At 40.0% G+C, this 12,619-nt stretch overlaps 2 protein-coding genes across 3 annotated transcripts; one reads left to right on the top strand and one right to left on the bottom strand.

The window, feature by feature from the left end:
* Nucleotides 1-4,050: 4,050 nt before the first annotated feature.
* phyhd1 (phytanoyl-CoA dioxygenase domain containing 1) lies at nucleotides 4,051-9,799 on the top strand. 2 transcript variants are annotated; one of them, XM_008423685.2, is made up of 12 exons: nucleotides 4,051-4,154; nucleotides 5,002-5,160; nucleotides 5,262-5,267; nucleotides 5,740-5,815; nucleotides 5,905-5,952; nucleotides 6,046-6,101; nucleotides 6,186-6,248; nucleotides 6,335-6,356; nucleotides 7,203-7,331; nucleotides 7,413-7,529; nucleotides 7,797-7,923; nucleotides 8,112-9,799. In XM_008423685.2, the coding sequence occupies exons 1-12, from the start codon at nucleotides 4,122-4,124 to the stop codon at nucleotides 8,158-8,160; spliced, it is 885 nt and encodes a 294-aa protein (XP_008421907.1). In that variant the 5' UTR covers nucleotides 4,051-4,121; the 3' UTR covers nucleotides 8,161-9,799. The 2 variants fall into 2 exon arrangements, with proteins under 2 accessions (XP_008421907.1, XP_008421908.1); XM_008423686.2 differs by lacking the exon at nucleotides 5,262-5,267 and having other exon boundaries at nucleotides 4,052-4,154.
* Nucleotides 8,810-12,418, bottom strand: dolk (dolichol kinase). Its single transcript, XM_008423684.2, has 2 exons — nucleotides 12,285-12,418; nucleotides 8,810-11,741 (listed from the first exon to the last, which is right to left on the bottom strand). The coding sequence occupies exon 2, from the start codon at nucleotides 11,608-11,610 to the stop codon at nucleotides 10,039-10,041; it is 1,572 nt and encodes a 523-aa protein (XP_008421906.1). The 5' UTR covers nucleotides 11,611-11,741; nucleotides 12,285-12,418; the 3' UTR covers nucleotides 8,810-10,038.
* Nucleotides 12,419-12,619: the final 201 nt, after the last annotated feature.

Genomic DNA, 12,619 nt, shown 5'->3' on the forward strand with positions numbered 1-12,619 from the left:
AAAAAACCGCAGTCAGCAGTTGCATATCATCAAATAGTGTTTTGTTTTTTTTCTTTAATAATGAGGCAGAGTTTTGCTAATGTTAAACAGATCTTGAAGAACTTTAAGATAAACTAGAACAGAATAAAATAAAACCGAAAAATCTTAATTTGTCCCACAATGGAGAAATTCGATATTTGACATTCTTATACTCTGACTTCTTTGGCGATTTAGAGAAAGTTTTCCTGTAAACATTTAGCTGAATGTTTCTCCTCGGTGAAATCTGTTTCTTGGCTAAAAGCTGCTGATCGCAGGTGAAACGCTTGTATAACGGAGTGTGTGTTTCGACCTCTTTCCTGTATATCTCTAAAACTTTTGAGTCTGTTATGTGTGAGGTGATAAGAGACACGAGAGAAGGATTTAAATTGCTTTTGCCTTAATGACAAATCCTAATAAGCGTGCAATGGATGGACTCTTCAATGATTTTTAATACAGTGCCTTATAAAACAGATTGTTTTACTTTTCATCATGTTTTATCCTCAAATTTTAACGTTTCTTTCAAACTTCATGAGATACAGTAACAACCACAAAGTATCTGAAATACCTGCGAACTGGAAGGAAAAGAATGGTTTTCAGGTTTTTGTTCAACAGATCTGAAAAGTGTGGCGTGCATTTATATTTTCTCTGAGGCACTTAGGTCTGGACTATGATTAACCCATTTTAGCTTATGTTTTTTTTTTCTTATCTTTACCATTCAACTGTAGATCTGGCTGCACGTGTAAGATGATTTTTCTCAGTTAAATCAGTCTTGGATGTTGGAAGCTGGACACCCAAGTTGAGGGTAATGTAGTTGCAAATCAGAAATCACTGGTATCTATACATTGTTCTCTCTTTAAGTGCTATTCATAATATAAGCTGATAATAATGTAGTTTTCTCCACATTATATGTTAAAACATGAAAGGAAAATGCTTTAAAGTAGACATAGCACTATGTCTGCCACTGGTCAGCTGTGCTAGTGAACAAGTTAAATACATTCTACATTCAGGACCGCCATGTTCAGTGGTGTTTTCACGGTGAAGTAAAGTGTTTGTTCTCTGCCATGTTTAGTGTTTTTGCATGTGAGCCAGAAAGTTCAAATCTGGTCCAGTCAGACCAGAGCACCATATTTTGCATGTTTGCTTCTGTGTCCCTTTTATCAGTTGCTTTGTTCTTGCCGCTCTTCCTTTAAAGGCAGTTTCGTGATGCGGACAAATCGTAACGAAACACACTGACTGTATGGTGACGACGTGTGGAAAAAGTTGCGTGTTGTGCGATCGAGACTGAAGCACTTCAAGTAGATGAAGAAGCGTTTTTTTTTGTTTTGTTTTTTTTCCATAGCACTAAGAGCTACATAGACTGTTGTGCTGGAGGTGACTAGGTACAGGGAGAGGATGTAGGAGATGGTTTATGTCACTCCAGGGTAAATTTGATATTTAAGCGATCATTAAGGTGGTGCAGTGCAGCCCTCCCTTCTGCAGCAGCCTCCTGCAGAGTGTCAAATTAAAACGTAATCGCAGCTTTCTTTGTATTTGCTGCTGATAGCTTGTGGTTTCTTTAGTACTTTTTAATGTTGCTTGACGATATCCAATCTACATTTCGTCCTCAGTTTAAAAAATACTCTCCAGTGCTAAAGTAGTCTCAGAAAGCTTTCCCAGGATATCACTTCCAGCTGATTCAGATTTCCTCAACTAGAGCTTTGTATGTATTGCTATCGGTGCATGCTTTTGTTTCTCTGACCTCCAGAGCTTTGCGCAGACGTCATTTCATCTCTGAGTCATGCTTTTCATGGCAGCGAGCTCCCGTTCCCCTCGCGTCAGCGTTTGGGAATCAGGTGAAGGTCTGAGTTAAGGTCAATCAGATGCTTGTGGAAAACCAAAAAATAGGAAAAAAAGGGAAGTAAAGTCAAGCACTTCTGTTTCACTCGCATGGGCGGCCCGTTTGTGTTTAAGCGGTTATTCAAGCCATTTAAAAGCTGTGTTGTCGATCTGTGCGAACGTGCTAAAAGTTTTTAATTTAACGTCTGCCTCTTTTAAAGTGCAACATTATCTGAAAAGGTGCCCTGTGTGTATGTTCTGTACGCCTTAAGTGATTTTGTTTGCGTGAAAGAGCATGGTCAGTGAGTGAGCGAGTGTTTACTTGGTTGAGTTTCACAGGTTCAGCTCCACATCAACCTTTAGGGCAAACTGTCTCCATGTTGTTTTTTTTTGTTGATGGATGTACTGACACGGCTGAACAGAACCAGAATCAGCTCAAGACAATCTTAACTGGAAGCGAAGGCGATCTCTGCCTTCTGCGTTGACATCTCTTAATACCTAAAACGTGTGTATTTACATTTTGAGGTGGTCACATTTTCATTTTAATTCCTCATAATTCCAGTATTAACTTATTTTTGAAAAAAAAAAGTTTTTTTTTTTTAAGTGCTGAACTGCCATGATTTCATTTAATATCTGGCTTTCTGTGTAACTTTTAAATACACAATTGTATTTACTGTCTACAGTGAGTTTATCTTTGTATTCTGATGCCTGTAGATCAGGGAATTACAAAAACAAGACAAAAAAAACTGTTGGTTTTATTTTTCTTCATGTGACTTCTTTATAAAGCATGGGTTTGTTCAAGCTAAACTGATGTGCAGTATAGCCATACTAAAAACCACATAATTAACCCTTCGAATATAAACTGCAAGCTGAATGGACACATTTTTGTCTGGATCATACGTGACAATGCCTTTATGACGACAGTTTTCGCCAAGTGAATGAAACACTTAGCTTTTTAAGTGTCTGTAACGGCGAATGTTCAGATCCTACTTTTGTACACATGATAATAAAATGAACAGTTAACACTATTTCCTGTGTTTGACCATTAATTTGTCATCCGGGCTTGTTCCTGTTTCAAGGAGAAGTTAAAATTTGCTGAGACGTTATTCTTACACACGTCCAGTAAAGATGAGGGGATAGAAGCACATCCAATGTTAAAACAGAAAGTAAGAATTAAAAAATAATGTTTTGGTTTGCCCTTGTCTTATTATGAGATAGTTTCATGTTGATGCTCTAAAAGGGAGGGGAAAGCTGTAGCTAAAGTTGATCATTTTTTGAGCAGATAAACATTTTTAGCACTTTCTGTCACTCGCATTGAGGCATGTATATGTACAAAATGGACAAAAACTTTTCTTATCTAGTCTCATGTGATCTAAAACATTTTAATTGGTACAAACAGAGAATGGTCTTTAATGATTCCCTTTTCCACAGCATATAGATTTTCCAGAGACTGCAAGCTGAATGAGGTGCACTTCTGATCAAAATTCTTATTATTTATTATTTGACATAGGATTTAGGTCTTGGAATTTTGAAAAAAAAAATAAAATAATAATTTCCGACAATTCAGACTAATTTTATGTACAATGCTGTTTTTTAAGAGTTTGTCTCTCATACAAGATTGGTGAAGTTTTTATTTTTTCATAATTATCAGGTGTGTTTTCCAATTTTATTTTTTAAAATTGTATGGCTCCACTGAACATAGAAGGAAATACCCATAATCACTCTGAGTGTAAAATGAAGGTTTTTGGGGTTTTTTTTACTTATCGCCAGAGATTTAGATTTTATTCATGTATGCTTTATGTCGGGCTGCACAGTGGCGCAGTTGGTAGAGCTGTTGCCGTGCAGCAAGAAGGTTTTGGGTTCGATTCCCGGTCCGGTCTGCCTGGAGTTTGCATGTTCTCCCTGTGCATGCGTGGGTTTTCTCTGGGTACTCCGGTTTCCTCCCACAGTCCAAAAACATGACTGTTAGGTTAATTGGTCTGTCTAAATTGTCCCTAGGTGTGTCGGGAGGAACCAGCACCTCCCGACCCCACTAAGGGACAAGGGTGCAAAGAAAATGGATGGATGCTTTATGTCACGTTAGGGACACCCAGAGGCCAGACTGTGCCACTACACCAACAGAACGCTGCTGGTCGCCTTGTGATGCAAGGAAAGAGTTAAAAGTACAAAATCCTATTACGCTACATTTAAATCGGTTTTGACAGCTCACGTGTTCAGACTGCAGGTTACCCGGATGATAAAAGTTACACACACGGTGGCTTTGCCTTCCGCGGGATCGCTCCATCATAATGGATTTTATGACAGATCAAGACGTCCAAAAGGTGAGTATTTTATTATATATTTTTTTTTTTTTTAACCATACACATTCATTTAAAAATACCAACTTAAATAAAACAAAACTGCTAAAGCTACAACGTGTCCTGAAATACTCTAATGAACTTGCGGCTGAAGGTTGATGCTTTCTGCCAGGATCGTACTGCGAAAATGTGGAAAAGTGCAAATGTTTGAGATCATTACGTAAGAATGCTGCTCCCACAAGAGGCCGCTTGTGGGAGCAGCGTGTGGAGAAACTGTGATTAGAGCAACAGATGAGTCAAAATTCAGTTTTAATCACCAACATTAGGCGACCGATGTCTTAAAAACAGCATTCCTCGACCCTGATGGCACAGATGGTTACATAACGCAACTAAAAATTGCTTCAAGTTTTCACATTGATGCTGAATCAGTTATTTTCACCACAGTTTGGTATTCATGTCATATTTGTTATGCACTGCTTCGCCACTGCAACTGGAAAGGATTCAAACAAACAAACTCAAATTAAGTTTTAAACTAACAAAAAAAATAATAATCTAAAATAAATTATTTACCAATGTGGTTGGTAACCTTTAGAAGATGCTTTAATCTGGAAAAACGTTATGGTAGTGATATAAAACAACTAAAACTTTTGTCAAGTAGAAACATCTTGTGCATTCACTAATTGATCAAATTAGCCATTTTTCTTGTTGCATAATCATTAGAATGATTTTTTCAATCAAAAAAATGTATTCTTATATTAAATATTTATTGTGCAAATGCAGAAGATTTGACTGTCTGTTTAAAAAAAAAATCAAATGTCAGCTGCAAAGCTTCATCTCCACACCTCTGTGGGTTTTTTTTTTTTTTTTTTAGTACAAGGAGGATGGATATGTGGTTCTGGACGGGCTGCTGACCTCTCAGGAGTGCGATGAGCTGAGGCAGAGAATGGCTGAGATCGTGGACCGGATGGACGTCCCCGACCACTGCCGGACCACTTTCTCCACCTACCACGACGAGCAGCTAAAAAAGCAGGTGACTTAGAGAAACACATGGTGAAACTCTGGCAGCTTTCGACAGCTCATTCAACCTGATTCTCTTTCTCACACGCTTTCCGCCGCATCTCGGCATAAAAGATGCAGGTAGGGCTGCAGAAAGTCCCGTCACGGTTAGTGTCTGGCAAAAGCAGCTACATCACATTAAAACCATGAACTTTTACGTGTTTTTGGGGGAGTAGAGAACATTGAAAAAGCAGAGTCATGAATGCTTGCAGCAAAAGCTGATTTAAAAAAAAGACTTAGTATATGTCTTTGCTACACTTCTTTTAAAAAGATTTTTATATTAGGAAATACTTTTTCCCCCCCTTTATTTCATAATTACACACAACGTCATGTTGGTCTGTTGTACAAAATACCAATAAAACATGCAAACGTTTGTGGTTATGACATAACTGATTGTGAAAATATTTTGCAAAGCACAAACAGTATATACCTTTACCCCAAATTTCCTTCTACCAAGTTAATGCCAGACTCTTTTGTCAACAGTGCGTTCAGAGACAGAGCGCCTTTCACCCCAGACTCATCAGTTGACTGCTGTTAATATTTCGTCCTGCAGGGGAATGCGGATTATTTCATCACAAGTGGAGATAAGATCCGTTTTTTCTTTGAGAAGGGTGTTTTTGACGACAAAGGTGAGCTCTTGTGAAACCCTATCGTGCCCTGTCAAATATTTAACAAGTAATGAAAAGCCAAATGAACCGGAGCATGTCTTGACCCGCAGGGGAATTCATCGTACCAAAGCAGCAGTCTCTCAATAAAGTTGGGCATGGTAAGAAATCCCGATTTATTTATTCATGTCCAAAAACAAAATAAATATAAAATCCCCCTTGTTGACACAATGACAGACACTTTCTCCTCTTAGCCCTACATGCATATGAAGCTTTGTACAAGAAAGTTACACATTCACCCAAAGTTCAGGTGAGTTAGCTGTAATACAAAATCAGAGAATGGGGTTAAAGGTCAAAGAATAATCAGCATTTCAATGAAATGTTGTGCTTTTAGGGAATAGCCAAGAAACTGGGCCTGGTTAATCCTGTGATACTGCAGAGTATGTACATTTTTAAGGTAAAGGATGTGTCTGTCTGAGAGCGTTACACAGTAAATATTGTATGACTACATTGAGGAATCATTCACTGTTGTATCTATTCTAGCAACCAGGAATTGGTGGCGAAGGTAAGAAAGATTATATTTCTTCATTTATCACCAGAGAGAGGAGTATAATAAAGATATTATAATTTAAAATTGTTCAATAAATGATCATACTGGCTCAAGGATGTTCCAGAGCACAAGCTCTGACTAAAATAGAAAAAATATTATGCAAACTTAATAATTTCATATCTTCATTGTTGTTATTTTTACTGTCTCATTAGCAGGTCAGAACAAAAAAACAGCTTTCAGTTTTCCTTGTAGCATGCAAAGAATTGTTCATTTAAAAGCCCAGGTAGTAATTACTAATTCCAATTTGAGGTTTAATTAAAAAAATAAATAAATAAAAAATGCAGATAATATTTAGTTGAATTTTTTATTTCCGAGCCGCCAAAGAAACTTTACTCATAATAAAAGCAACTAAGATATTTTTAATGGCCTACGTAGCCTGAATGATCAGGTTTTGCCTAAATTAAAAATAGGAGAAAGCAGTGTGAGGCATTCAGAAAGATGAAGGTAAAAGCATTCGTATGCAATAAAATGATGCAAAGATGATAATCCGATGCATCCAAAGTCTTTCCCTCCCATCCCGTTCTTCATTCTAGGTATTTAATGTGCATCCAGATGGGACAACTGTGTCTTCCTCTTGACAAAACTGGATAAATATTGAATGTGGGAATTTAAATCAGCCAAACTAACTGCCTTTAGCCTGTTACGACACTGTTTCACTGTGACAGTATGCTGTAAATCAGTCATAATACATAAATGTGATCATTACCTTATGCACTCAGTGGTAGTGGGGATTCACCATGATTCCTCGTGACATGATGAAATGTAACTTTAAAATCTGCAGTCGATTGTTGTGTTGCACAGTGACCCCGCACCAGGACGCCACGTTTCTGTACACGGAGCCCCTGGGCAGAGTTATGGGACTGTGGATCGCCCTGGAGGATGCGACTGTCAACAATGGCTGCTTGTGGTTCATACCGGGATCACAGAGCAGTGAGTACAACACTGGACAATTTGTCTGTTGGTGCATTTGGCTTTACGTGAATTTCTCACGTCACCGCTTTATTTTCTTAGGCGGTATTTCCCGTCGAATGGTGCGCACCCCGAAAGGCTCCTTCCCGCTGACAGACTTCATCGGAAGAGAGCCAACTTATGACGAGGACAAGTTTGTAGCTGCGCCTGTTAAAAAAGGTGAACGAGGCAAAGAAACAGTGTTCGGATGATGTAAAGATGGACGTGGTCCTTTTGTTAAAATGTCAAAATACTTACTGTTTACACCTTGTGCCTAAAATAAGATTTTGCTACAATGTTTATTGAAGTGCCACCTTTATTTTATCTGCATAGATTGGCCAATTTTCATGTTTATCTCTGGAAGACTATCTCCAAATGGATTGAGGCCTTTACATGGTTCACCTGAAAATAATAGATTTTTTTTCTCATCCGTCTGCTTGTGTTCAGGTGGTGTGGTTCTGATTCACGGGGAAGTGGTGCACAGAAGTGCTGAAAACACTTCTGAAGACTCTCGCCATGTCTACACCTTCCACATCATGGAGGCCCTGGACACTCGCTGGAGCCCTGACAACTGGTGAAAATTAGTTTTTTCCTATGTCAGACCCCCAAGGGTTGACATCACTTGCATTTTACTTTCACACAGCTCTTATCTAGCATATAGCTTACTTGTTGTGAACAATCATTTAATTCCACCCAACAGACAAAAATCATTTGGCTTTGTCTGTGTAGCCCATAAATCATGTCTCCTTTTGTTTTTCCAAGGCTGCAACCCACAGAGGAGCTGCCTTTCCCACCTCTCTACACTAAATGACAACAAAGTCTCTGGCAGCTTACAAAGAGGAACGGTTTTATATGAAGAAGATGTTCGACGACGTCTGCAGAAAGTTTCTGGGAACAATGTTTCACGCCTCAGTGTCTGTTGTTAATGTGTAAATCAGCTCAGTGTTTTTTTTTCCAATTTTACTGGGTCACAACTCCTCAGGCTGGCAGGCTGCACCGTCAAAGCACCGAGCATTATGTCGAAAAAGTATTATGTAGTTCATAAATAATGGTTGAACACTATAATGAATGCATACATATTTTTTTTAATGTAACCAATAATTACTAAAATAAATATGTTTTAGCATTTTAATAACTGTCCCATGGATTATCTTTGGTGATAGAAGTGGGGGTTTTTTTTGTGAGCTACTTTAAATTTATATTGTTAGTATTAAATAATACACAACGCATAATTGGAAGCGCTCACCTTACCATAAACCTGTTTACAATTTATAATTTAGTTGTTTTTTTTAATATTGGAAAACCATGCATCATTTTTACTTCTAAAACTCAATAAAATGATTGAGACATTTGTCATTGTGGTGTGACAAAATGCAAGAAAGTCTAAGCATTCCAACAGATGTCCATTTTAAGATTCAGCTTGACTAATTAAACTTCAAGGCCAAATAATTTTTAACACAAACATGTAAACATTTTTTATTAACAAATCAAATTATAAATGAGAAAGTTCATTTTTGTGTATTCCTAGTATGGTCATTCATTCACACAGGAGGCATAGCAGGTATCTGCCATGATGTGCAGATCATGCAATAATACAGAGAAAGGAAAGAATCATGAGATAACAGCATACTACTATGCCAAAACACGTCACAACTTAAAAAAATACACATATATGAAATGACGCCAATCAACACTGAAATCAAAGCTCAGACAATAAATTAAAGTATCTTTGTGTATAAATGAAGTCCAACTTAATGACATTTGTCTACAAAGCATCTTAAATTAAATCTCAGGGAGTCTGTTCATAGTTTGACCCAAAAACATACATACCGATTCATAATAATAATAATAATAGTTTAAATGATCAGTTTAACAAGGAATGGTCCAGTTAAACCACAAACATACAGAGCAAAGTAAACATTTAGGGCAAAAAAAAAAATCGTAGTTCAGGAAAGCTGCATATAAATATGTTACAGTACTAGAGTTCACATTAGTGTCATGCAGAATCACAAGGAGAGCCAGCCCTTATACAAATAAGTTGATTTGGACTGCCATGCTTTTATCTACAACTTCTACAATAAGTGATCGTCTGCTAGAGAAAATACACATCTTAAGGCATGTTAGCATAGCGGGCAGTCCTTTATATTGCCACGGGGAAGTCAAGACTGACAATCAAAGAACAAGATTTGATAAAGAGAGAAACCTTTAAATGATGTTCTTCCAAGGCAATGCACGTAGATGTATTGGTCGTACAAAAAATATATCAAAACAATAGGTAGTAGTTCCATATGGGACTAAACTAATGCATTCCCACTGTGCTAAACTCAGTTTGCATAATTTAAGAGTTATAGGTGTCAGTGGTTGAGTTCTTCAGAGGCAGGACAGAAATGTACACCACCACTGACACTGAGCTCATGTTTCTTTAAAACCTGCTCTGGATCTCCTTATTGCAACGTGAAGGTGTACAGGGACAGACTTTATGTGTGCAACATCATTTTCTGAAGTGATCGAGCTTTTAGCAGATTTTTTTGTGCCGAGACGCTCTACCTTTTCTTCCCCGTTTGCTGAAACCTAAAGGGCTTCCGTTACTTGCTTTCCTTTAAGACATTTCATTCACAGTTTCGCTTTGCCACAGGGAAACACTTGAGTACAGACAGTTAGGAAATGTTTCTTATAGTCGTTTGTTCACTTAAAGCAACAGCATGATGAAGAGGTACAGCGGCAGCAAAAGATTGTCAATCTGGGAGGTGTAGGCTTCCAGCAAAGCCACAAGGGTGATGGAGCCAACAATCCATGAGTAGGTCGAGTTCAGATTGATGCTTCCATCAAAGATGAGGAACATCGCCACGGCGATGATCTGGGCAAACACGGACGTTGCGGTCCCCTCCAAGGTTTTCCTGGTGCCAGGCCAGCGGATCTCTCCCATGGTGCTGCCAAAGACGGACGCAACGGTGTCTCCGACTCCCACAGCCAGCACGCCCGCGTAAGGTACCAAACCCCCAGCCCCAGAGAGGATCCCCTTGGGAGCACAGGGTCCAGGAAACAGCCAAATGGGCAGAGACATGCCCATCAGCAGATAAATGTGAGTGAGAATGAGGGGGCCAGAGTCTCTTTCATCCAGGAACAAGGTGAGAAGTTGCCTGAGCAGCTGGCCGAAAGGCAGGATACGAAAGTAGCGGACATATTCCAGCAACAGGAAAACCGCCAGGCATCCGACAGAAGCCACGTGTAGCAGCTGTCTGTCATAAATCAGTCCTGGAACATAGGTGGCCACTACTATCAGGTGGAAATACTTCCTGACAATGGTAGAGGCCTGGTGCTTCTTGGATCCCGACTGGCGCTGATAGTTCTGATGTAGTACGACACAAGTTGCGACGATTGCCAGAAACACCCAATACCCCAGCAAACAGAGTCTTCTGTCATTCAGGGTGACAAAGTCCAAAAGCCACATGATGGGGTGCCGGCCGATGAACAGTGACAACCACGGCATCAGGATGCCCAGAACCAGGACGGCTGTCATCATATGAAAGAAGAGGGAGGACACCCAAGTTTCAGACTCCATGAAGCAGAAGAGCAGGGCGAAGAAAACACCCAACAGCAGTGAGCCCACCACCACCACCGGCAGGAAGTAGTTCACCGGGTCACCTTTGACCTCTGCCAGGTTCAGCGAGCGTTTGATGAGCTGGTTCAAGATGAAACTGATTCCACCGACGATGAGGAGGGCCTCTCCGGGTGTGAAGCAGCGTGGCAGCAGGTAAAGCACAATCAAACAGAGATAAACAAAGATCAACAACACCTCTAGCACCTCAATAACCTCCGACACCGTCAGGGTCTGCTTCGTCGTGTAGAGGATGGCGCTGCCGGCCAGCCCTGCGATAATGCAAGTGTTGGTCGGGACGGGTCTCGTAACACCCAGCGCAATCAGGGAGAGGAACAGTGCCAGCATCATGCCTGTGATGGTAATCACCATGGAGAACCGCTCAAAGTAGACATTCCCTGAGGCTGAGCACTTCTCTCTCAGCACCAGGCCCATCAGAGGCATCACCATGGAAGCGGGAACGATGCCACTATTGGCTGACAGGCGAAACTGGAACACGGCAGCTCCCGACTTGAGCAGACGGTCCCATTTGTGCTGGACGTAGAACGCCTGAATGAAGAGAGCTATGCTGCACCAGGAGTGTTGGTTCCAGATGGCCATGTGGACACAAAGCACCACGGCCAGGACGACGACAGACTCCACGTAAACTGGGTTCACCTGCATGGCGTCAGGGAGGATGAGGCCAAAGAGAGATGGAGGGATCGATCTGAACAGATGGGTCTGAAGCAGAACGGGATACCTCGTCACTTCCTTTTGATGCCGTTCTTCATCGTGTGGCAGGTATGTTTCGCATGCTGCAAAGATAAAAACAAAAATAAATAAACAAATACATGTATAAACAAATGAGAAAGGGAAAATAAGGATGCAGTGTCATAAGTTAATCACTGTATTCAAGATCGTAAAATCCCTTTTTCAGTTCAAACGGGATATTGAACTCTTGCAAAACCTACTAAATATAGTCAGTGTGGAAAAACTGCGTTTAGAAACATGCTCAGTCTGGCGTGGAAAGACCCGGGTGATCTTTCCACACCAGCTGCAACCTTTGCTCCTGTGCGGGTGGAAGTCGGGGCGACAAGCAACCACGAATCAGCTGTCCTTTATTGACAGATGACCGCTATTCCTTTGCAGATAAATCCGAAAATGAAAAACACAATCCACAGAAATTCTTGTATTCTTACAGAAAAAAGGCGGTGGGTTAAAGACAGGATGCTGCAAGCTCCAACGACACAGAGCTAACACTAAAATCCAGCAGATCGTAGCGAGTTAGCAACTGAGCGCCGGCAGAAGGCTGTGTGGAAGTGAAAACCACGCCGATAAAGACAAACAAGAGTACCCACCACATAAATGCAGCTATATCTGGACGAACATGCGCTGGGACGGGACGAGCTGCCGCCGTCTCTGTGTAAACCTGTTGGCTTTGTCAGCTGTCGCTCCTCTCACAGCCTGCAGGAAGGGGCCATGTTTGACAGCATTGTCACGTGGTACCATCACAGCGGTCATAAAAAGACGGAAATTAACAGTTTTATTTGATTGTTAAATTGTTTATTTGTAATAATAATAATAATAATAATAATAATAATAATAATAATAATAATAATAATAATAATAATAATAATAATAATAATAATAATAATAACCAGTTTATGAAGATTTAAAAACTAATTTTGCAAAA

This window comes from Poecilia reticulata, linkage group LG12 (genome assembly GCF_000633615.1).
Source record: "Poecilia reticulata strain Guanapo linkage group LG12, Guppy_female_1.0+MT, whole genome shotgun sequence".
Taxonomy (NCBI): Eukaryota; Metazoa; Chordata; class Actinopteri; order Cyprinodontiformes; family Poeciliidae; genus Poecilia; species Poecilia reticulata.